Here is a 24,538-nt window from a genome sequence, read left to right as displayed (position 1 = left end):
TATCCATTTCCTGTCTTCCATTTCTATCTGCTCCTAAGTAATTATTTCACCACTTTCTGAAATGCAATTGTACTAAAGTTATCACAGACATACCCTCACATAAACAAGTTCTTTCTGAACCTCCTGTTAATCCCAATCAAGCTCACAGTTTTGGAACGTAACATAATCCTGGCATGTGTAGCACCACATAAATTCTAATTTATATCTGAATGACCTCTAACAATATTGAAGCTATTTTAATTCTGTGTTTATAATTCTATTAATATAGTTACACATTATTTGTAAATTTAGTTAAAATAAATGCATTTCTCAGTTTAAAGATTAAATTGTAAATTAATTTTATATTAAAATCCCTTATTAATTATTACTGATACTATTAATGACTATATGTATATGTAATACTGCAACTTCAGATTATGCCTTTAGTTACACTTAATTATTGCTAATTTTAAATAATCTGTTAAAGGCTGTGGTTAAGAAGACAGCACACAGGATCACACACAAAGGTTGTGATAGTTTCTTAAAGAGGCCTAAAACTCAAACACCTTCAGATAGTTCACTATTCTTCTGTTTTTAGTAGATTACTGTTCTTTATCTCCTCTTGAAGAAGAGTAGTAATCTGTTAAAAACATAGTAGCTCGTTTTTAATGTTTGTGTTCATTAATAATTTAAAATCTTAACATCATAAAACACAGTACAGTTAGGCATAACAATCTCAACTGTTTACACTATTGGGCTTGGTGTTACAATCTTAAGCTTTGTTACACCTAACATAATAAAAGATAAAATGTATCTTTTAAAGTAATATGATTAAAATATAATAAACTCACTACTCTAAAAACTACATAACACCAAATAATACTTATTAGAAAAAGTTGTACAGCTAAATAATGTTATTTTCACCATCTTTATCAGAGTTTCAGACCAAATGAAAACTTACTATAGCACTGATTTAATTGTTTTTTTACATGTGTTTTGTTGTTATTGTTTCATTTGTACATCTAATTATCAGTATTTTTCCATTTCTTATTTATTCTTGCATTTTTTGTTTCAGCAAGATATTTAGTCATTCAAGAACGGAACTTTACAAAAGTTATCCTTTACAATATTATGCATTTTCACAAAGTTGTAATGAATCTGAATGTACAAATTGTAGTTTTGAAATTTCGTGCCCATTGTTTTAACATGAAATAGATAAACATTAATTAAATTTTATGTTGGCTGAATGAGTATTATTATGTTTTTTTTACTTTTTTCATTTTCTGCATGTTTAGATTATATTCAGTGATTACAGACTGTTTATTTACAATATAATGTTGTTATTATTTACAATGTGATCTTATGCATATCATTTTAATTAGGTAATTGACAATCCAGATGGTGGTGCAGTTTTAGTAATGGAATACATTGACATGAAATCCTTGATTCACTATTCATCTAAACTTGGAGAACTCCTAGCAAAGTAACTATCTGAAACAAGTATTTTATTTAGCAGTTTTAACTGTTAGGCTCTGAGTAGGTTTGTTATCTTTATGTATAGTCTATCTGTACTTTTTTAATTATTGACAACATTTCTAGAACAATCAATAAATTTTTGTCTTCTTGAATTTAAAGTTACTTGTATCTTTTTTTTAATATACTTCATGGTTTTTTACTGATCAGTTGTATAGTGTTTTGTGTTTATTCTGGAGTTTACAGACTTTATTTGCCTGATTATTGGGAGAAGCTACATTTGGGACTTGCTTGTTAAGCTCATTACAACACTGGTGTTTTATAGCATCTGTGAAACTAAATGAAATTAGTCCATCAAGATGAAGACTCCTAAACAGCTAAAATTTTACTAGTGGGAAAAATAAGTTGATAAATGGATATTTTTCTTGTGTTGAATTTATACTTCTTAAAGGAAATACGCTCAGTATAATTGAACAGAATTAATAAAATATATGAAAGAAAAGCAGAAAACATCTTATATTCACACAACTATTTAAGTTTAATGTGAACTTTGTTATTTTAGTTGTTAAATTGTAGCGAGAATACTAAATCTTGTATTTTTACAAGTGATAGTTTATTACAGGTTTGTTTATGTAATTATAAGAATCATATTTTGATAAGTATAATTATTGTGAATTTATGCTTTTTACATTATTGCATTATGTTACTAGAACCTCCTGAGTTTTATCATTGTTTTAGTTGAGTATTGCATCATAGTATCTCATAGGATGTGGAATGTTCTAGACATTTGTTAAACTATAAATACATATCCAAAATGTAATGTGAGTTAGTTAGGTATAGATAATAGTTACATCTAGACTGTGTGATTGTGAGTTTAGTCATAAAGAACATATTGTGGCAGTTTCTAAAATGAAATCTGATCAATTGTAATATTAGAGCAGAGAAGAGTAATTTTTTTTGTCAAATTGTGTTCTAAAACTAACTGAACCAGCCTACATTAAAATTTACTGGAAAACTAACAAGACTACAAAATACATTTTGACAAATTAAAGAATGTACTGTAAGGATGTGTTTTTCACTTATAATTCACAGAAATATTTCAGCCAGTCTGTAAGATATTTGAAAATAAAATGTGTGTTTTAAAATATATGTTAATAAGGAATATTGTTTTATGATATAACTTAAAAATGCATTTAAAACATAATATTCTGTGAAGTGTTCCATGAAAATTTGGAATCTGATCTAGCTGCTCCTCAGTTTGTGAAAGATGCAAAAACATTTTTTAGGAAGTTTACACTTACAATTAAGTCTATGTTGAGAAAAATTATAAGTATAGTACACTGGGTGTACAACTGAAGTTACTCAAAAACATTTCCAGTTCAAGGCTTCAATTTCTGCCTTTGCTGAGCATGTGGCCTTCACTAGCCTGTATTACATACGAATGTAGTAAATCAAGAAGATTCTTGGCAAAATGAACTTTAAAAAAACAAGTATATAAAAATCAAAATGTTTAACGTTTAGGGTAAAAAAGGCTATGACTAAAGGTTTCATAAACCTAATCATTACTGGTCATGTGTCAAAGTCCATGTCATAATGCATTTGCTGCCTCACATCAAACTTTTATTGAAGTATTATTTTATAAATGTATGTCAATAAGTTTCTATCAAACTTTAAATTATACTTTAAATTTTAATATGATTCATCAGTTAATTTCTTAATTTAAAAATAAATATTAAAAAAGAAATGTCAATTATCAATTTTTGTGTTGCATGTTATGTTGAATGCATCATTAATTAAAATTAGATTATCATGCTGTCCAAATACAAAGACTGTAGAGTCTTACAAATTAGGAATTCAAATTACCAACATTGAAAATCTACAATATCAAATAAGAATCTTCCATCTTTCTTATTTACTAATATATTGCTCATGTACTGAATCAAACATGGTGGCCTCACTCACCTCTTTACATTTTTGGAAATGCTTTTATATACACTTACTTCTGTTTGTGACATGTGAATAACTAATCAATTTAGTTGACAGATATTTTGGTTTTACTCCTAGAATGCACTTGCACAATGCAGAAATCGGAAATAGGATCAAAGCTCAAGCCAGCTCTATCCATAAGAGTAGCGAATTAGAAGATCAGTTTGTCAGTCAGTTTGGATTCCACACAATTACATGTTGTGGGTATATACCTCAAGATAACACCTGGCATGATGATTGGGTGGTAAGTACCAGAATGACCTTGGTAAACTTTTATAAATACTTATAATATAGGTCAGTGAATGAAAAAAGTTAATCTTTTTTTTCCAGCATTGGAATTTATTGTTTATTGCCATAAACCATGAACTTTGGAACCACAAGTATAAAAACATTTTCAAGATTTCAAAATCCTTGCAATTCAGATTTTTGTCTTTGCCTGCATATTAGCCTGTGTAGATTCATGCAATAAGAAAATACCTAAAAGGTCCTAGATACATGTAAATATAATCAAAAACTGACTGGTTTTCCTGTATAAAGTGTTTCCTTGTTGCCATGGTTATGACTGTTAACAATAAGGAAAAATACTGGAAATTCTTAAAGGTCTCACTAAAGCAAAAAGATGTTAATGTTTTAAGCTAAAGATTTTTTGTAACTCTCAGAGATTTACCCATTGTTCATCAAACCTCAGTTATTTTTCCACATTATTAAAACTGTTAACACCTGTTTTATTTTCCAAAGTGGTATTGATGTTTCTCTTACTTCAGAATAGTCCTGCATCTGCCATTGTTTAATGCATTTCTTTTTCTTTTTAATGAAACTTCAACATTCACTTAGGTAACATGGAACTCACAGTTGCATCTGGTTGAAAATTATTTAACTTGGAAAGGAAGTTTATGAATTAAATTTAGCAAAATATTAAAAACTTATGCACTTGTACTGACAATGTTTCAAGTGTTCTTGGGGCTGTTTGCATTTTTAATTTTTTTAGAATTTGCTCAGATACTTTACTCATGCAGCATTTCAAAATGTATTTGATTTTCAAACAAGTTTCATTTATTTAATAATTATCAATAGTTTATCAGGTCAAAAGCTAATATTATTTATGGTTTTCATGTATACCTATTTTTAACGTTTCCAATATCACTTCAGCATCTTCAAATTATGTTAGGAGTCTGCACAATAAAAGGTTATGAACTATTGGTTTTTTACATGCTTTGAATTATTTATTGGTAACATTAAGTAGTTCTGTGTCTAACATGAATACCTGCTCATGTATGGTGAAAAGTACATTGTAGACTCTTGTTTTCTTCAGGTTTTTAATGGGAAATATTTGATATCTTTTTCATCTAATAAATAACTAAGTACCAAGTAAAATTAACAAAATATTCCATCAGGTTAGTTTCTTAAAACTTTTATCTACAGGAGTTTTTTGCAAGACAAAGACTTCAGCATCAGTTAAACTTCATTGAAAAGAATTATAGAGATAGGGAAGCTCAAGAACTTTGGTCTCAGCTGCAGCTTATATTGCCCAAGTTTTTCAAGGATATTAGTATTGTACCAGCTATAGTTCATGGTGACCTTTGGGGAGGAAATGCAGCAGAAACAGATAATGAACCAGGTTTGTTATTCTTTTCAGAGAATTTTCATTGGCCACATATACATTTTATAGATGAAATTGAATTATCTATCTGAAATATTACTAACATTTTACCTGAGTCTACTCATCCAATTTGTACATAAAATATGTTTGTAAAAATTTTTTTCATATTAACTAATCATTGGACTAATAAATTTTGAAATCATTATTGTTCCTTATGTTTTATGTTTGCTGAAAGTAAACATTCTTATGAGTTAGTGTGTAAGCTGACTGATTTATTTCAACTTTCAAGGTAACTTTCTTGAACCCCTCGGTGTGTTTTCCTGTACATGGTGAGGGGACCTCCCAGGGAAAGTTCTGTTCTTTCTAGTTACCTCCTCTGAGATCTAAACGTCCACCCATGAGTTTGCTGTGGGTGGCGACCCGTGAAGGGGGAGGAGAGGATTCTGGTGGTTGAGGGGTCCAACCCTAACGCACCACTTTGGCCTTGAATTCCTGTAGATGGGCCTTTGGGTGACTCCCCTTGGGTCAGTCAGCTGGTCCACTTGGGCTAGAGTCAACTAAGTATCAGTGTTGGAAGTTCCCAACGGGTGTTGTAGCCATTGTGTCTGATGCTGGTGTTTGGGTATAGTGCTCACGAAACCCTGGCATTGCTGCAATGTCCTTACATGACATTGTAGTGCGTCCCTTTGTAGGGCTCCAAGGTGGGTGGGGTCAGTGGGTACCGAAGTTTTTTGTTTTTTTTCCTATGGATCCTCCTACTAAAAATTTAAATAAAATAGTTAAAAAACAGTCCATAGGTAAACGACCATGTCTTGAAGACTCTGGGCAGCAATCTTTAGCATCTGTAACACGTGTACCTCATTTTCTTATATTACGTTCTCTTTCAGAAAAACCTTGGGGGCAAATGTCCCCCTTTTTTGTTCAGAAGGGACTAGAGGGACTTGCTGGCTCTCCAGAGTCAGTAAAGAAGCTTTGATCTGGAGACATATTGGTTGAAACATCCACATCCCAACACAGTAAACTTCTCTTGAATTCAAAGGCAATTGGGGATGTACCTATTGAGGTTACCCCTCATGACACCTTGAATTCATCACGAGGAGTTATTGTTGAGAGGGATTTGAAGAACATCCCTGAGTCAGGGGTTCTCGCTGGTCTCTCCACTCAAGGAGTTTCTGCAGTGAGGCACATCTCCACTCGAAAAGATGGAGTTACACTGCCAACAAATGTTCTCGTTTTGACATTTACATCACTTCGTGCACCTGCCATCATCAAGGCAGGTTATCTAACTTGCAGGGTACAGCCGTACATTCCAAACCCTCTCCGATGTTTCCAATGTCAGAGGTTCGGCTACTCAAAGATGTCATGTCGTGGTTCCCTGACATGTGCTAATTGTGGTGGCAAGGACCATGATGCCTATGAGTGTGAAACAGACCCACATTGTATCAACTGCAATGGTTCTCACCCTTCCTACTTTCGTTCTTGCCCTAAATGGTTGGAGGAAAAAGAGGTGCAGCATTTGAAAATGGCTCATAACATTAGTTATCCTGAAGCTCAGAAATTGCTGTCCACCACTTCATCTCGGACATATGCTGCTGCTCTTCATTCCACAACTACAGTGGGAGTGCAGACAGATCTTTCTATGCCTCCAAGAGAATCCTTTTCAAAACAAATGACAAGCCTTTTGACCTCTATGGTTAGAAAGGTTGATGAATCAACTTCTTCACCCATCTCTGTTCTTCCCATACATTCCAACAAACTCCAAAATCCACATCCTTTGGTTTCAGATGCAAGCATTTCTTCAGATACATCTTTTTCTCCCACCCCAAGATCCAAAACGATCATTCGTTCATGTCCTCCGTCACTGGAATTCCCTTCCAACAACAAAGACCTGCCCAATCAACCCAGGCTCAAAAACGGACCTGAGATACTTTCCATTGATATCCCACACTTTCGAACCCCATTGCTTTCCAATGGGCCCATGTAAATGCTAGGTGGGTAAGATGTCAAAGCCAGAAGGAATCTTGGATTAAGTTCACAACTAGAATAACTTCTGCCACCAGTTCCAAGGTCATATGAGATAGGGTTCGAAAGATCAGTGGGCACTACAATTCTGTCCCCCTCTCGATCTTGCTCTCTGATGTCCAAGATGTAGCTGATGTCAGGAGCATTGCCAATACTCTATGTGAAAGCTTTTCGGGTATCTAGCACTTCTGCTTGTTCCTCCACCTTCTTGGCTATCAAGACTTGGGCAGAGCATTCACCTATTTCCTTTTGAACAGACTGTCTCTTTGACTATAATCATCCCTTTACACTGGTGGAACTGAAAATGGCCCTTCATTGGTCTGGCAGTACATTGGGTGGACCTGATGATGTACACTATGACATGCTGTGTTATCTCTCTCCTGCTTCTCTTGATATTCTTTTAATTGTTTTTAACTGGATCTGGCAGGAGAATGTTTTTCCTAGTGCCTGGCACCAGGCTATTAACTTACCTTTCTCTAGGCCTGGGAAAGATTCCATGATTCCTTCAAACTACCGTCCAATTGCTTTGTCGAGCTGTCTCTGTAAGACCTTAGAGAGGATGGTTAATGCTCGTCTTGTTTGGTTCCTTGAATCAAACAACCTCCTCTCACCCACCCAGTGTGGGTTCCGACGACAGCACTCCACCACGGACTACCTAATTCGACTTGAAACATCAATCAGAGAAGCCTTTCTCGTACGACAACATCTTGTATCAATATTCTTTGACGTTGAGAAGGCTTATGACACAACATGGAGGTATGGCATTTTGTGAGATCTCCATATATATCGGTTCTGTGCCCATTTACCCATGTTTATTAAAAAATTTTTAATGGACAGGAGATTCCAAGTTTGTGTGGGTTCTACACTTTCCCGTTCTTTCTACAGCAACTTGGGGTCCCTCAGGGCTGTGATTTGAGTGTCACACTTTTCAGTGTAAAGATTAATGCCATCACTGAACAACTCCCTCTCACTGTTGCAAACAGGATCTATGTCGATGACTTTCACATCTCGTGTCAGTCGTCGAACATGAGATATATTGAGCAGCAACTACAAACTACCTTCAATCATGTACTGAAGTGGACCACAGAGAATGGCTTTAATTTCTCTCTCTCTAAAACCGTTTGCATGAACTTTTGCCACCAACGGGGTATTCACCCTGATCCTGAACTTCGTATCGGTGACGTTTCGCTGCCAGTAGTCCCTAGACCAAGTTCTTGGGGCTTATCTTTGACCATAAGCTGACCTTTATACCACACTTAAAGCAGCTATGGGTCAAATGTACAAGAGCACTGAACATCCTCCTCACCAAAGCATCCCACCTGGGGATGTGTTTTGCTTCCTCGACGGGCCTTACTTTTTCAGAACAGACGATCTGCCATTGCTCCTTTTCGCTTTTGCATTCAGGCACAATTGGATGAATTGGGTCTGTCCTTGGATAACATTTCAGAATCCACTGGTCAGCCCATCCCACCATGGCTTATTACAGTCCTCAAACGTGACCTTTCTTCAAGTCATCTGAGGAAGGCAGATACTCCCAATTGGAATTACCGTCTTTTATTTACTGAACATCTTTCGAACAGTCTTTTCATTCCAATTTATACGAATGGTTCCAAATCAGGTAACTCTGTGGGCCCAGGCTCTGCCATGGTTTGTTGCGGTTCGGTGGTTGCGTGCAGAATCCCCTCTGCAGCTTCTGTGTTCACTGCTGAACTGTGTGCCATTTCTATTGCCCTGAATCATATTGAAGCTAAGCAGTACTCCAACTGCACTATTTATACTGACTCGCTTAGTTCTCTACTGATCCTGGAATTGCTTCACGTTGGCTTACACCCTGTTCTCGCTGATATTCAAAACCGACTGGCCCATTTCTCCTTAACATCTACTTCTATCCAGTTTTTCTGGATACCAGGCTGCGTTGGTATTTGCAGGAATGAGCTTGCAGACACGGTAGCTAAATCTATCTGCTCTGGCACTATCACCATTGTGCCTATTCCATACATGGACTATGGTCATGTATTCAAGGCTCGGCTCTGTGCCAGCTGGCAGTCAACTTGGATTGAGCAACGCAAAAACAAGCTTTTCCAAATAAAACCCTATATTGGACTTTGGTCATCTTGCTTCCATGAGGATTGGTAGGAGGAAGTTGTTTTAACTAGTCTACGCATTGGTCACAGTTTTTAACTCATGATTTGATTTTATCTGGAACTGATGCACCATGTGTAGTTTGTGTAACACTCAAATCACTGTAAGCCACATTTTACTGTCTTGCCATCATTACGACTCTCAACGACTGCACTATTTTAAACATGTTCTGTCCGAAGGTTTGTCCATAACATTAGACAGTGTTATTGGTGACGGTGACATTGTCCACCTTGATAAAGTTTTTAGTTTTTTAATGGCCGTTAATCTTTTTAATATCATTTAAGTGTTTGATATTTATTCATTACACCTTTTTAATTGTGGTTCCCTTTTAGAGTCTCAATCTCTCTAGTTCGATTTGAAATTGGAAAATGACCATGACATTAAATAACTCGACACCAGGACTGGAAAGGCCAACTTCAGGTGACTAATGCTGCTATTTGAACTATACGTCTGAACTACCCGTTACTCGTCCTGGCAAGTTATTATTACAATTTTGCTGCATGTCTTTTTAACACTTTTATTACTTTACATTTTGATACTGGCCATAATGACACATAATCTGGAACCAGGACTGGAAAGGCCAACTTCAGGTGACTGACGATTGTTCTTGTACTTACTGTTGATCTTCCTGCCAGGTTATGATCATTACCATTATGCAACGGAAAGTCCTTTACAACTTCTATTACTGTAGTTTCTCTCTTAACATTGTAGACTGGATGTCAACATTGGTTTTATGCCATTTGTTTTTTAATTGTTGTTTTGTTTTACCTTCATCTGCTTTTGTGAATTTTATTAAATTCCTCACTTCTTCTGTGATTTTAAATTTATTAATGAAATAATTTTCATAAACTAATCTCTTATAGTTTGCACAAGAATATTAGAATAAAAATATTTGAAGAATGGGTTGTAAAATTACACTGGTTGAAAAAAAAATATTGCACTATCTAATTTTTTTTCATGCTTTTCTTGGTTCTTGTCATTTTTTCACAAGACTGTACATTGTGAAAGTATCAGAATTATTGTAAAATGGTTGTGGACATTGTGTGGTTGAAGTTGACTTCTATTTCTATCATTAAAAAACATGTATGCATCTTTATTAGCAAGCCAACTGTGAAATATATATTGCAAAAGATAAGTAGTAAATATTATTTGTAACACCCTTAATCCCAACTAGACTGAGTTTGACCAATATTTTTTGTTAGCCAAGGATTTTTACAACCTAATATCTGGCATAGACAGCAACAATATAGAATGAGTATGTTGAGCGACGAAAATTCGAACTCATGACACTCAGATTGTGAGTTGCATGCTCTAGCCACCAGGTCATGCCAGACCAAGAAGGTAATTAACAAATGCTTCATATATATAAAAATGCTATCTGAGTAAGAAAATGTAGATTTAAAGATAACACCATTAATGGCTAGTAACAAAAATACTTTTTCTTGTTTTAATATTTGGTTGAGCCCTCTATGATTTAGATAACTGCTTGACATCTCTGTAGCATAGATTGCACAAGGGACTGAATTTAGCATGAATGAGTTCATAGTGCCATATTGCTGATTAGGGCTTCCTGCAGTTTTTGGTAGGGTTAAGAGCTGGGCTGTTGCCTGGTCAACATAGTGTCTTGAATCTCTTCTTAGGAAGATAGTTCTTCACCTGAAGCAATCAAATGAATCATAAGATGTCTTTTTCAATACACATAGAATGAAATGTTTTTATTTTATGTTTATAATCATTTAAAAGATAAGTATACTTAAGGCTATGTCTGATTTGCAACAAACTTTGAGGTCCACTAGACCTGAAATTGAAAGAGAGATTGTGACTTAAAGGTCTGGAAAAGGGGGAATATTAAACAATAAACCATTCAGAAATGTTACCAAATTAAACAAAAGAACATTAAATATCATGCTGAAGATGTACTCTAAGCAGTTGGTGAAGTGATTGCAGTTGTTACTGGCTGGATTTGTGTGCTTGATGAAGAAAGCATACCCAGGAATAATTGAACTTACATTCACAGATGGGTCAAAGTGTGCATGTTATTATTTCTTTTATAGTTACAATCAAAATTTAATTAGAAAACTTTATTATTAATATGTGTCAGTATACTTGTATCAAAACATAGTACATAGTTCAGTTTTTAAGCAAATTACTCATCTTCACTTTTGTGTATCATGTGACACTTCTTCTTTCTGAATTTTTCATTTTAGATTTTCTTTTCATCCTCACCTGATCTGAATTTATAGTCTAAAAAGCTTCTTACATTACTAAGATGTAAACAAAAAAGTCAGACATACAAGGCATGACCCTCCAGTCACATTTTATTTTTTTAAAAAATGTCATTGATTCTATTTGAAATTTCCTACTGCATTGTTTATAACCAGTGGAAAGGGAATATTCAGCCTCATGTTTGCCAATGTAATGTACGTCAAATGTTTCTTGACATAACTAATTGTTGAAAAGCAAAAAAAAACAAAAAAAAAACACATTGACAGATTAGACTAGCTTGTTTTACACACCAGCCAGAAGATCAACATTTTACACATGATAAAAGGATACAAATGCCCTTCCTCCCAACAAAGAACCAGTGTTAAAGACTGCAAATTTGGCCAGTTTAGATAAAGGGACAATATTATTTGAAGGTGGTGCATATATACAGTACCAGGATGAAGGATACATTGATGTTGCTAGAGAGTGTCATGAGACTGATATCACTAAGAGTATTTAAGTGGGGAATAAAAGACTGCAGCAAGTGTGAAAAAAATTAGAACAGTGTTAGAGGGGCAAAAGAAAAGAAACACTAACAGTTGAGTAATATCCATAGTATGAAATAAAGCAAGTATTATTGGAAATACATTTTTGAAGGCAACCCATTTCAAAGGCTAATTGCCCTGTTAGAAAAATAAATTGTATTAGCTGCAGGTAACTTTTACCTTGCCAGAATTAATGCTTCTGCCCTTTAGTTTTGTATTCTCACCATTAAGTACAAAAAGAAACATGATAATCAATGTTATTAGTTCTCTTAATAATCTTACACATCTCCATCACCTTTGTTTTCTCAAGAGAAAATTTTGGAAATCTTAATTTCTCATCATATGACAGCTTTTTCATACCATGTATGATTGTAATAGCCCTACTTGTAATCCTTTCCAGTAATTGAATATTCTTTCTAAAGTAAGAAGCTCATATTAAACACAATACTTCATATATGACTTAACCAGTGTCATATGCAAAAGAAATTTTAATCTCTTTCAAGGTGTAACATAAAATCCTACTTACCCTACAACTAGCAATACTACACTGCTTGGATGTCTTAAGAGACTAATCAACCAAAACATGAAAATCATTTTCTTCATAACACTAGTAAGATTATTCACATAAAAATGATACTTATAATTCAAAGTATGGTAACTGATAGGCATTATCTTGCATGTATTATAATTAATAGCCCTTTCCCACTTATTTCCTCAGTTCAACAAATGACCTTAATCCTTCTGTAAAATAGCATCATCCTTCTCATATAAGTAACACTCAAAATCTTAATGTCATCAATAAATGTAGATAATCTATGACCCATGGGTGCTTAACTCAATTTAAAAGTAAGTAAGCAAAGAAAATGAAAATGAGTGAGCATAGCAATACTTACATATTTAATATGATGTGCAGGAATTACAAGTACAAAATACTTTGGATGTCAGAATCATTACTGCTTTTTAGTGTTTGATGTATTTCAATTTTTTTGTGTTGAAAATTATGCATAAGTTTTCATATTAAAGTGAAGAAGATTATCTCACCAACATAGGTGGTCTTAAGTCCCAAAAATGTTTTTTCTTGCTGCTGTTTAGCATAAAAACTTGAGTACTATGGCCTTTATGTCAAGTGAGTTAGTCATTTCTTGACATGTGTGTAAAAGAAGCATGTGTAACAGCCATAACTGTGACATTCTGTTTTGCAGATATGTTTTAAATGTTCTCAGGCTTGAGAAACTTCTCTCAGTTAAGGCAGATGAGGAAAGCAAAACCAATAAAACAGTTAGAACTTCATGCAATTGGCTAAATACTGTAGTAGCCTTTACCATTTTGTTTAATTCTGTAATTGTTGTCTTGATAACATTCCTACTGCTAGTTATGTTGATGTCCTGTTTGGAAAGTAAGTCTGAAAGTATAAGTAACTGAACTTTGTGATACAATATGTTGACATCTTTTGAATAGTGTGTCTCAGTTACATTAAGCTTCTAAGTAGTCTTCTCTATCTTCACTTTTAAAGATCAGCTGCTCTAAATATGCTGCTGTTGATGTCCCCATATTGGCAAAACTTTTGTCTGTTGCACTTACTAAGTTTCAAATATTAGTAGCCAGCATTGTATTCTAAACATTTCTCTTACATTTGCAGCAAAAAAGAAAAGAGCTACCCAAACTATCATATTAACTTCTGTGGTGGCTATTTTCTTTGAAACGTGTTGGCTCTTCTAAATTCAAGCTTTCTATCAGTTCTTTTGTTTTATTCCACAAAACATGGAATGAATATTCTGTTCTTGAGCTGTCTTTTTTTTTAAACATTCAGAGGCCATTATGGTTCTACAAACAGTGATTTTTGAGCTTTGTAAAGATGTACAGACTTCTGATTTGTAAAAAAACAGTTTCACTCATTTTGAATCCAAATGCTGTTTCAAACTCCTCAAGTTGCCAAACAAGCCCTGCTTTTTTACTACCTTTAGGTCCAGGTTCTTACATTTCCTTAAGTATCTCCAGCAATGATTTGTAATTTTGTTAAATACTTCTGATGGAAGAACTATACATTGTCTGTGTGGTTAAATACAATGGCCTCAGAGATGCTGAATGATTTTGCCCTTGTCAGTTTGAAAAAAATTGCTACATGTTTAGGGGAGTTGTACAAAAACTTGACAATGTCATGTATCAAATCTAAAGTATTTCTGACAAGGAGGACTGATCTTGTAGCTTTCTGTAAAACTAGATAAAGTACATGTACTGAACAGTGAACATAAAAATCATTGGGCTGTTTAAGAATCCTGCCCAGCACTCCTGAGTCCAGAAATTATACTTGCCCCATTATAGCATAATATTATCCACAGTAATCTTGCAATGTCAAAGTGATCCTCAAAATCACATTTCTAATTATTGTGGTCATTGTAGCATCATCAGTTCTGTCTGTGCTGTGCAAACCAACAGTCTTGAAACTACCACTGATGTGGTATAATATGACAGTGACTTGTTCAATGTTTGATACATCAGATGTTTTATCAACAGTCAGTGCAAGGTATCTATCTTCCATGAGCCTCCTTGCCATATTCCTGAGAACAGTGTGTGTTGTTATTTCAAATATTTCATTTTCAGTATCATATTCTAGTCATTTTTGCTTTTGTTTCAACCATTTCCCAAGGTTAGCCAATTTAAGTAAGTAAAGCAGCTGATGAAGGTTGTTGTTGGTATTGGAACTTTCTTGTGTTGGTATTCCTTGTCTGACTAGAAACTGCATCGACCCCAAAATGTGTAACAAAGCCACTTGTGCTGATTCTGTGTCCTGAGATGCTTTGGCAGACAATGTACAGACAATACTGCTCCCTGAAGTATAATTACTAAATTTGATCACAGCTTCTTTATGAACATGTTTTTTTTGTTGTTTTTTTCATGTACATTGAATCTCTCAGTGGCCTTTTTCCAGTTGCAAAATCCAACAGGTACTACAAGTAGTAGTACAACTTCCTTACATTTTGAAAATGACATAAGGTGCAAATGCTCAGCCATTTGATAAGGGTAACAGAATGTCTTTTCTAGATCTGGACCTCATCTTATCCTAGGAGACCTAGTATACCATGCAGATTTAAATGACCTATGGTCATTTGCAAAAGTTTTTTTGGAAGCTAAATGGTTTGTTCTGACCTGAAGACCAACCATCCTAATTGTAGAATCCTCTATGTCACCTGTACTTTCCTAAACAAATAAACCAGCTTCTCTCATTTTGGGTAAAGCAACTTTTGTTAATTAAACTCTACACAGATAAAACCAAAAATAATTTTTATTACAAATACAAAAATGATAATGATAACAAAGGGAGTATAGGAGTATTTTTCATGCAGATTATCCCTTTACTGCCTATGCAAAATTACCATTTTTATTTTCAAATAGAAGGACTCTGTTTAAACTAATAGCATGAAGTTTTACAATGTACAATGTTTTTTAAGAAAAAAAATCAACATTTGGAATTGTATATGCAAACTAAAGCTCTCCAGAACCTCAGATTAGCCTGTTTGAGATACAAATGTATATAAGTTTATAAGGAAATAAATAAAAAAATATTAAATACAACTTATTTTTGTTAAATGTGTAAATATCTAAATGGTTATAATAGTATTATCTCTTGTATGTTCATGTTAGTACTTCACAGGGTGTAAATGGATCTTTACCAAAACTGGTATGGAGGTTTATTAGATCCATGTGGGGGAACATACAAACTTTCAGTTTCATGTGGGTGGATTTTTGGAATGGAGTTTCCTTGGATCTCAAAGAAAAGAAAATACAATAATAAAAAATAAAAATAGAATAACCATGATGCAGCAAATTTAAGGTTGTTTTCTTTTTCACTTATCTTATTATCATCTTGTCAATTGTGTAAAGATTTGTTCACATTATTTATAAAATGTATGAAATAAGCTAGTATCAAGTAAAAAATTGCTTCACTAATACTGGCACTATTCATATGTGATCTTATAGTATTTCAATAAAAGTACAATAGCAAATAAGCTTATTAATGTTTTTTCAAAAACATGAAAAAGTAGAGTACCAAAACTTCTGTATTCGTATTTAAACTGTGCTTTAAATCAGTCATACTAGGTTTTCTTGTAATTTAGTTTGTAACTAAAATACGTAATGTTCATTTGCATCAGATAATCTGTATAAAGTGATAAATTGCTACGTCTTACCAGTTTGCAGTGTGTTTTAATATATGGTGAGCTTGAGTTTATTTTCATCACTGATCTGATTGTGTTGCTTCTCAAAGCAATATGTCTTTTGAAGTATTTTTCTTTACCTGTATTATTTTTTCTCTACAGTAATATTTGATCCAGCAGCTTTCTATGCACACTCAGAATTTGAGCTTGGAATAACCACATTGTTTGGAGGATTTTCCCGATCATTTTTTGATTCTTACCATTCTGCCATTCCAAAAGCTCCAGGATTTGAATATCGGCTTCAGTTATACCAGTTGTTCAATTACCTAAATCATTGGTTTGTGAAATATTCTTACCAGAAATATTTCTTTTGAATTTTTGTTTAGGTTCTTACAATCATATTTAACAAGCTTTCTCTGTACTATAATTAGGTAGGACATTGTAAAGGAAAACAAATACATAAAATTTTAGGAAAATTAAATTCATATTTTTATTGTTCTTTTCTCCAGTATGTAATACATTATTTAAGAAATACCATAGGTTCCAAACTTTTAAATAAGCTGAAGCACACATATTTTAAATAATTTATAACTTAAATATCAGTCCAAATATTTTATGTATTTTCAATTTTCTGACAAAGTAATTTGAAACAGATATCCATCTTCAACAGTTAGTAGATTTTCTGACATTTCTGCAAGCTTTCTTAATCTTTCTCGAGCCTTTAATGATACAAATGTGTTTTAAAATAAAGAAATAGCTGACATGTTAGTTTGTACTTCTGATATAATCTGTCTTTGCAATGTCAAAAATATGATTCTCATTTAAAGCAACATATGACTATTCTTTGTCTCCTTTACATGTACTTTTGAGTAGTGTAATGAATTTAATAACTGTAAATATGTACAAGAGGTATAAATGTTTCAGTAAGTTGTCTTTGTTTACACAGGAATCATTTTGGTGGAGGTTATCGTGGATCATCTATCTCATTGATGAAAAGGTTACTGAAGAGTTAAGTTGCAGATAGTTTCACTTTGTAACCTTCAAATTATCTGCTTTGTATTCAGTGTACGTATAAGTATTTCACAAGTTTGCAGGATTTTTTACTTGTGACTTATGAGCATTCAGGTATCTACTACATATTAAATTTAGTGCTTATATGCAAAGTAAGAAGAAACTAGTTATTCTAGATCTACATTTATATATATGCATATAAGTAGGCTTGTTATTGTTATTATTGAGTACAAGTGTAAATATACTGTCTTTGCAAGTTTCTGGAAATGTTTGTGTACGTGTAAGGCTTGCTTTACAAACATCCAGATATCTAAACAGTGGTACTTTGCTATTTCTAATCTTTGAAATTCTGAAATTATTGTCTTCATTTTAATTTTCTTTTGGAATTTAACATATATTTACTGTTTATAATTATCTTGTTCTCTGTACATGTAATTAATTTTGCATAAAAATATATTTTATGTGAGGATTGTATATTTTGGTTTATTTCCCAGAAAAAAAAATCTTTAAAATATAGATGGCTTACATTAGTCACACTTTATCTCAAATGAGTTTTTGTTGTTTTCATTTATTAAAATTTCTCTTAATGAAGCTTTCTGCTTAAGACTAAAGCTAATCACATTGCATAAGTTAATTTGAAAACTCAAACTTTCAGTTGCAAATATTATTATGTTGTTGCATCACTTTTCTATTCAATGAAGGGATCAGTGTTTGGCAGGTTTACCACTATACATTGCTTAGTTATATGTTTCCAATATTAATCTTAAGTGATAGTTGGACTTTGAACATATAATTCACATTATCTATGTCATTGAGTGAAAGACCTTAACTGGCATTAATCTGAGAGATACAAGACACATTTGAAAAACTTCACATTGGAAATTCGTGTTGTGTCAGCTACACTTTTATTATAATATTTCTTCACATTTACTACTATGGAAGATTTGTATTTCATAACTGTCAGTGGTATACTCCACACAAGAAAATTAAGCATTTTTCATGATTGAATAAGATTACAAATATGTAACTTATATTTTTGTATTTTTAAGTGCAGTTGCATACTATGTGTGTTCAGCCATAACAAAGATAGACAGTTTAAATTACTTAAACTTCCTTTTTAGCATTTACAACTGCAATGACATAATAATGTGCTAAAATATTATTGATAAAATATATATATATATCTTGAAATATATTTTTAGTTTAAAAACACTACTTTTTGATATCATATCTTGATGCAAAAATTAAGATTGGTAAAGCTAAAAATTGTTACTGGTATCAAATTGCATTGCTTATTGGTAACACCTGAAGTTGTTTATGGTTTATCAGTTTCACTTATAAATTAAATGCATGTTTAAAGAATATCTTGTATTGCAGAGTTGTTTGAAGATGTAGTTGAATAATTATTGGAAACCTTTTTTGTGTGTTATGGTGGAATATCCAATAAACTAATATATTTTTATAGTGAAACCCATTACCTTGAAAATGTGGATTTTAGTTTAACTAGCTAATCTCTCAAAGGATGAAATTAAGAGTTTTATTATTATTCAGTGCACGATACAAGGTCAGATTGAACTTATGTTTGAGAATATGTCTTATGTTTCACTTATCAGGTAAGCATAATAGTTATTTCACAAGGACACATGATAATATACCAACAGTTTAAAATTACTGCAAACTAACACATGTATTAAATAAATTTGGCTACTAAGGATTGTTTATGCATAAGAACTACCCAAAACATGATTAATACTGATATTTTGTTTTCAGTATTAATGATTATTTAAGAACACTTAAATGTACAGGTATCCACAGCCACACATAAGCAACTTGTATTTCACAGAATAAACAATGATTCTGAGAAGAAATATGGTGGCAAGTAGTTTAAACAAATTAAAGATTGTGTATCACAGGGAAGTAAAAGGCTGTTGATATTTTTTCAGGTAAGGACAGAGATGAAAAATACTAATCATAATTTTGTAGGATTGAAGGTTATATTTTGATTACAGGAGAAATGTAGCTCAAGTGGCAGTATGGGCAAAAAAATAGATTTTGTTTGCTTATGTTTAAGTGCAAAGCTACTTAGTGGGTATCAGATATGGATATCTAAATATGATTTTTATTGTTTTAAGCCCTCAAGCTTAATGGTGAATTGCTGAGAGGCATAATTTTATGTACGTGAAGTACATAATATGTTAATAAAAATAGGTTATACATATTTGTTAGCTAGTAGTTTATGTTAAATATGGTAAGAAGATGCTTCTTCAATATATCTTACCTCCTTTCACAAAATAGCTGTTATTGATTAGCACTGCCCTCTATCAGTTCACATTTTAACACCATCCACTAGCCTTCCACCTCCTGCTTCTGCATGTCCACATACAAATGATCATGCAGCAGCACTCCAACAGTAAAAGCATGACATGACTCCTATCATGAGATAAATAAAAGTGGCAGTAATTATCATATGATTAATGCATGGTCAATTCATAGAAAAATTGTTATTGTAGAGTTTTATTACCATACTGCCAAACAAGCTGGTGTTTTGTAGAGACATTATTATACAGCCATGCATACACTTGTCCTACATTTATCTTATCATACTGCAAAACATACTGTTAGCTTTTTCTACAATAGTAGTAATTCTGAGGGACATATACTATGTATTAGATGTAATTAGATTTATTTTTTACAGTATTTCCAAAATTTACAATGAAATAATTGTTTGGTGAATATAAAACAAATGCTTGCAATTAAATGTTTTTTTTTTTTTTTTTCTGCTGGGCCTAGCTTGAAGCTTATTGAGATACAGTTTCTTCACAAACTTATGAAAGGTATTCACCAGAATAGTTATTGGGATATTTGGGTGCCCAAATAATTCTGCCTCAGTGAGGATTGACAGGTGTGTAGAGAACAAAGGATGCTACCTGAGGGTTGCACAAATATTATATAATATGCATATTATGCTGACATCTGAGGGTTACATAACTGTTATGTAGTAGACACCAGAAGGTGGTGAAGTCAAAATATAACCAAATGTTACTGAAAAGTGGATTGCTAGGGTTACAAAGTGATACCAGAGGGCTTCTTTGTATGGTGAGTGATCTGCCAGAAGGCAATGTAAGCCAATATGACATTAACTTTATAGTAACAATCAAAGTTTTAAAAATAATAATTTATCTAATTTACATAATATTAATTTTTCCATTTGTTACAATCACTATTTCTCTTTATAAGTAAAATATTAAATCTGACACTTGAGAGTTACATGGCTGTTACATAATAGGCACTAGAGTGTGTGACTTTTTGAATGGTCCATAAAGTAACACCAGAAAGCAGTGTTATCCTAGAGAGGAATTGACATCATAGTTTAATGCCAGAGTGCCTGTTAGTTTAAGCAGTTGCTGCTATTAAGAGCAATGTTTTAAATATGAATTGTGTTACTAAGGGTAGTATTTGTACAGGTAGATGGTCTTGCTAGGCATATTGTGTGTGTGTGTGTGTGTTTTTTACAAAGGTGGATGATGTTATTATGGCCCTGCAGGTCTGCTTACAGGTTCCAACTTGTCTCAACATATGTTTATATTTTTCATTTGTATTGCATGTGTTTTGCAAAGGCAGATTGTGTTACTAGATGGATTATGTTATTTAAGTTCTGTAGGCAAATGGACTTACTAAGATTCGTGCTACTAGGGCAGAAGGTGTTTCTATAAATAGATAGTTCAATAGGATGATAAGCTTATGGAGTATCTAAACTTGTGTTTATAGCATCAATGTTAGTTTTAATTATATATTCTAAATATGTAAGTCTATTATTTGTAGTTTTTATTGGTTTAATATAACAATAAAAGAGTTCTTGATAATATTTACTTATTTTATAGTTTTCATTTATACATTTATTTCTGTTACAAAGGCCGATAGTATTACTGTACTTCAATGTGATTACATACACATTTCAAGTTGTCTGAGCTTATGTTAATAGTTTTCATTTATATATTTAACTGAATCATTTCTTTTTGTAAGTGGATAGTGTTAGTAACACCCTAAAAATTCACATGTGGAACACTTAATAATTTTTATAAACAAAACAAAACTTAATCTCCTTACATAAGATATTCTAAGCAAGTGCAAAAACATTTTGCTAGCATCTAAAAGCATCTCTGCCAATAATAATACCTTATCTATTGCAGACAACAGTTCATGTATGTCAACATAAACAATCAGTTGGTAAAGAACAGAAAAGGAAAGGAAAACATTAAACTCTATTTTTTAAAGATAAGGATATTTGTCGCTGTTTCTGTGAGCACATAAGCATTGTATAGTAAGTTAAAATTAACCTTCACTCAACACATTGTCACAGTTGCTGTGAATACCATAGAATTATTAAAATACATATTAAGATCAGATAGTAAGTTGAGGTTAATCTTACTCAATACTTTGCCCCAGTCTGTAACTACCTAAAAACTGTTAAAATATACATTAAGATTAGATAGTAAGTTTAAATTGATCTTCTCTTATCACTTTATCACAGTAACTGAACACATAATCATTATGAAGACACATTAATATTAGTAAATTGAAGTTAACCTTCACTTAAAACTTTGTCACAGTTACTGTGTATATGTAAGAATAAGTAAAACATACATTATGTTGAGGTAGTAAGTTGAAGTTAATACTCACTCAACACAATGTCCAAATTACTATAGACACCTAAACATTGTTAAACACACATCATAATTAGATAGAAAGTTAAAGCTAACTTCCATTCAATGGCTTGTTACAGTTATTTGGATTTTTAAATATTATCAAAACAAATATTGAGATTAGACACAAAGTTAACCTCTATTCAACAGACTATCACAATTACTATCTACATCCAAGCATAGTTAAATACACGTGATGACTAGATAGTAAGTTGACTTTAACTTCCACTCAACACAATATCACAATTATTATGGATACCTAAGCATTATTAAAACACACATTAGGACTATGTAGTTAGAGCAAGTTAAGCTATGCTCAACATGCTGTCACAGGTATTGTAGACATCCAAGTGTTGTTAAACACACATTAAGTTTAGATACGAATTTGAAGTTAACCTTTGCTCCTTATTTTGTCAGGGTTACAAGTTTATATAGGTATAATATCAGGAGATGGCATGAACTATAACAATTTAATATTGTTTTTGCTGAAACACTGTGAATTTATCAAAATTGGCTTGTGTTAAAATTTCTCCAAAATTTTAAGCTGACACTGGAGATTCTATATTTCAGTGTACAGTGATACTTCACAAAATGAACTGACATGACCAAGTGTGAAGACAGTTTTCAAGGACTTACAGGTCTATTAACACTTTAACATGATCACATGCTGTAGTAACATAGAGTATCAAAAGATGTGCACCAGATGACTAAATTGTTATAACAGTATATGGAAGTCCATTAATGAGGTATAACTTGCAAGTCCAAGAACAACCAGACAAAGTCCAAACCAATCAAAACAAGATGACACCAAAGGGGACAAAAAATGAACAGGCAAAAGGAAGAAGGGAAGTTGTGTTTATCATAAAATGTGGCACATTACAAGTAAGTAAGGAGAAGCAAAAATCTCAGCATAAAGGAGCTGGAGCTACCCACAAAGATTGTGCTGGTAAGAATAAAGGTGGACACTATATTACATGGAAAACCTTAATGTTGTGTATGAAGGCATCCATCTATAACTTGGTGATCTGCAATATACCAGGCAGCTGAAGTTTGGAGGGACTAGACAGAAGGAAAAATGATAAAGCATCTGTAGTCATTATAAGAGCTCAAGAAAATAATAGTAAGCAAGACATCAAGTCCTTGTAAATCTAGAAAGGTTAGATCTCAAATTTCATTTTACCAAAACTGAAAGAAGTACATAAGAAAGTCCTTTCACTGCAGAAACTTTGGGAGAAAGTTAAGCACAAGGGATAAGGGACATACAGAATAAAGGACCAAAAGGGAGTGCTGTTCTGGATCTATCAAGGCATTCCTGCTGTGGAACTTAAAAGACCGTAGTACCAACAGGATACCAGACTCAAGTAATGAAGTTTGCTCATGAGTCAATTGTGGGAAGACACTTGGGAGTGAAGAAGATTGCAGATAGAGTCACCAACAACTTCCATTGGCTAGGGATCATTAAAGGTATAACTGCAGGTATTAAAGGTATTCTGCAGGTCATGTGGCATCTGCTAAAAGACCATAACTAAAGGAACAGTAGGGAAGGTGCCATTGGACAAGATGCCTCTCATAGAAGTGCCATTGAACAGAATAACAGTGAACTTGATCAAACCACTAGCATCTGTAATTAACAGGGACAACTTGTACAGTAGTTGACTTTGTAACACGTTACCCAGAAGCCATAGCACTGCCAAAGTTAGAGTAGCTGAAGCTTTTCTGGAAGTGTTTTGCAGCATAGGCTTTCCAGAAGAAGTCTTGATTGACAGATGAACCCATTTTACCCCAGAACTGATACAACAGGTGTGCATACTCTTTAGCACTAAGAAGCTCTTTACTACCCCCTACAACTCCAGATGTAAAGGACTGTGAGAGAGTGAATGCAGGCATTATTATTTGCTTACCAAGAGGTCCTACAAATGACTACGATTTTCACCCTTTGAATTACAGTACAGAAGAATACTAACGAGTCTGATGTAAATATTGAAAGAACTATGGACATGAGAAGAAGTGAAGAACATGCACCAGTTTGTTTTATACCTCAGAAACTAACTGGAAGAGACTTGTCAGCATGATTGATAAAATTTATAAGCAGCTCAAGGCAATCAGAAACTTATTTGATAAGAAGGCCAATGATCAACGTAGTTTTAAGGTGGGACAAAAGATCTTAGTTCTTACCACACACAACAATAATCTCACCCTGGAGCAGAATGGATCTGAAGTGCAGGAAAGTGATCAACAGAATAGACTATAATGTGAAAATAGATGGGAATACCAAGATCTATCATTCTAATCTGTTGAAGAGACACTTCAAGAGGGAAGAAGCCATAATAGGTACATTCTTTGCAGCACTAATGGACATTGCAGGTGTAGTTGCCATAGATACAGAACCTGAAAGCAGTGATATTGTTGGAGATCCAATACCACTGGGTGTGCAAAGGCATTAACATCAATGAAGAACTGATTGGCAAGCAGAAGAAAGAGTATTATATCACTTAATTTATTCACACGCGTGTGGATAAATAATATAATACCAACGTGTACAACCTCAGAATCCATTTACTACTTAATGAGGAAAGCTAGCAAAAAAAAAAAAAATGCAAAAGAAGTGTTTACAATTCTAGGAAATAAAAATCTTTAAAATATTTTTGACTGGTCTTCTATGTTAAAATAGATTCAAAATACACAGATCCGCATAGCAATCTAAAATATATCAGTCTA

At 33.1% G+C, this 24,538-nt stretch overlaps 1 protein-coding gene across 10 annotated transcripts in view; it reads left to right on the top strand.

The window, feature by feature from the left end:
* The window catches only part of LOC143249002 (ketosamine-3-kinase-like), a 31,485-nt gene extending 10,503 nt beyond the window's left edge, over positions 1 to 20,982 (top strand). For all 10 annotated transcript variants that reach the window (XM_076498141.1, XM_076498137.1, XM_076498131.1 and 7 more), the window contains 5 exons: positions 1,362 to 1,462; positions 3,517 to 3,682; positions 4,861 to 5,056; positions 16,269 to 16,443; positions 17,053 to 20,982. In XM_076498141.1, the coding sequence (XP_076354256.1) occupies positions 1,362 to 1,462; positions 3,517 to 3,682; positions 4,861 to 5,056; positions 16,269 to 16,443; positions 17,053 to 17,119 (705 nt within the window). In that variant the 3' untranslated portion in view covers positions 17,120 to 20,982. The remainder of the gene's footprint in view (positions 1 to 1,361; positions 1,463 to 3,516; positions 3,683 to 4,860; positions 5,057 to 16,268; positions 16,444 to 17,052) is intronic.
* The last annotated feature ends 3,556 nt before the right edge of the window (positions 20,983 to 24,538 follow it).

This window comes from Tachypleus tridentatus, chromosome 4 (assembly GCF_004210375.1).
Source record: "Tachypleus tridentatus isolate NWPU-2018 chromosome 4, ASM421037v1, whole genome shotgun sequence".
NCBI lineage: Eukaryota > Metazoa > Arthropoda > Merostomata > Xiphosura > Limulidae > Tachypleus > Tachypleus tridentatus.
This window is presented reverse-complemented; position numbering and strand designations above follow the sequence as displayed.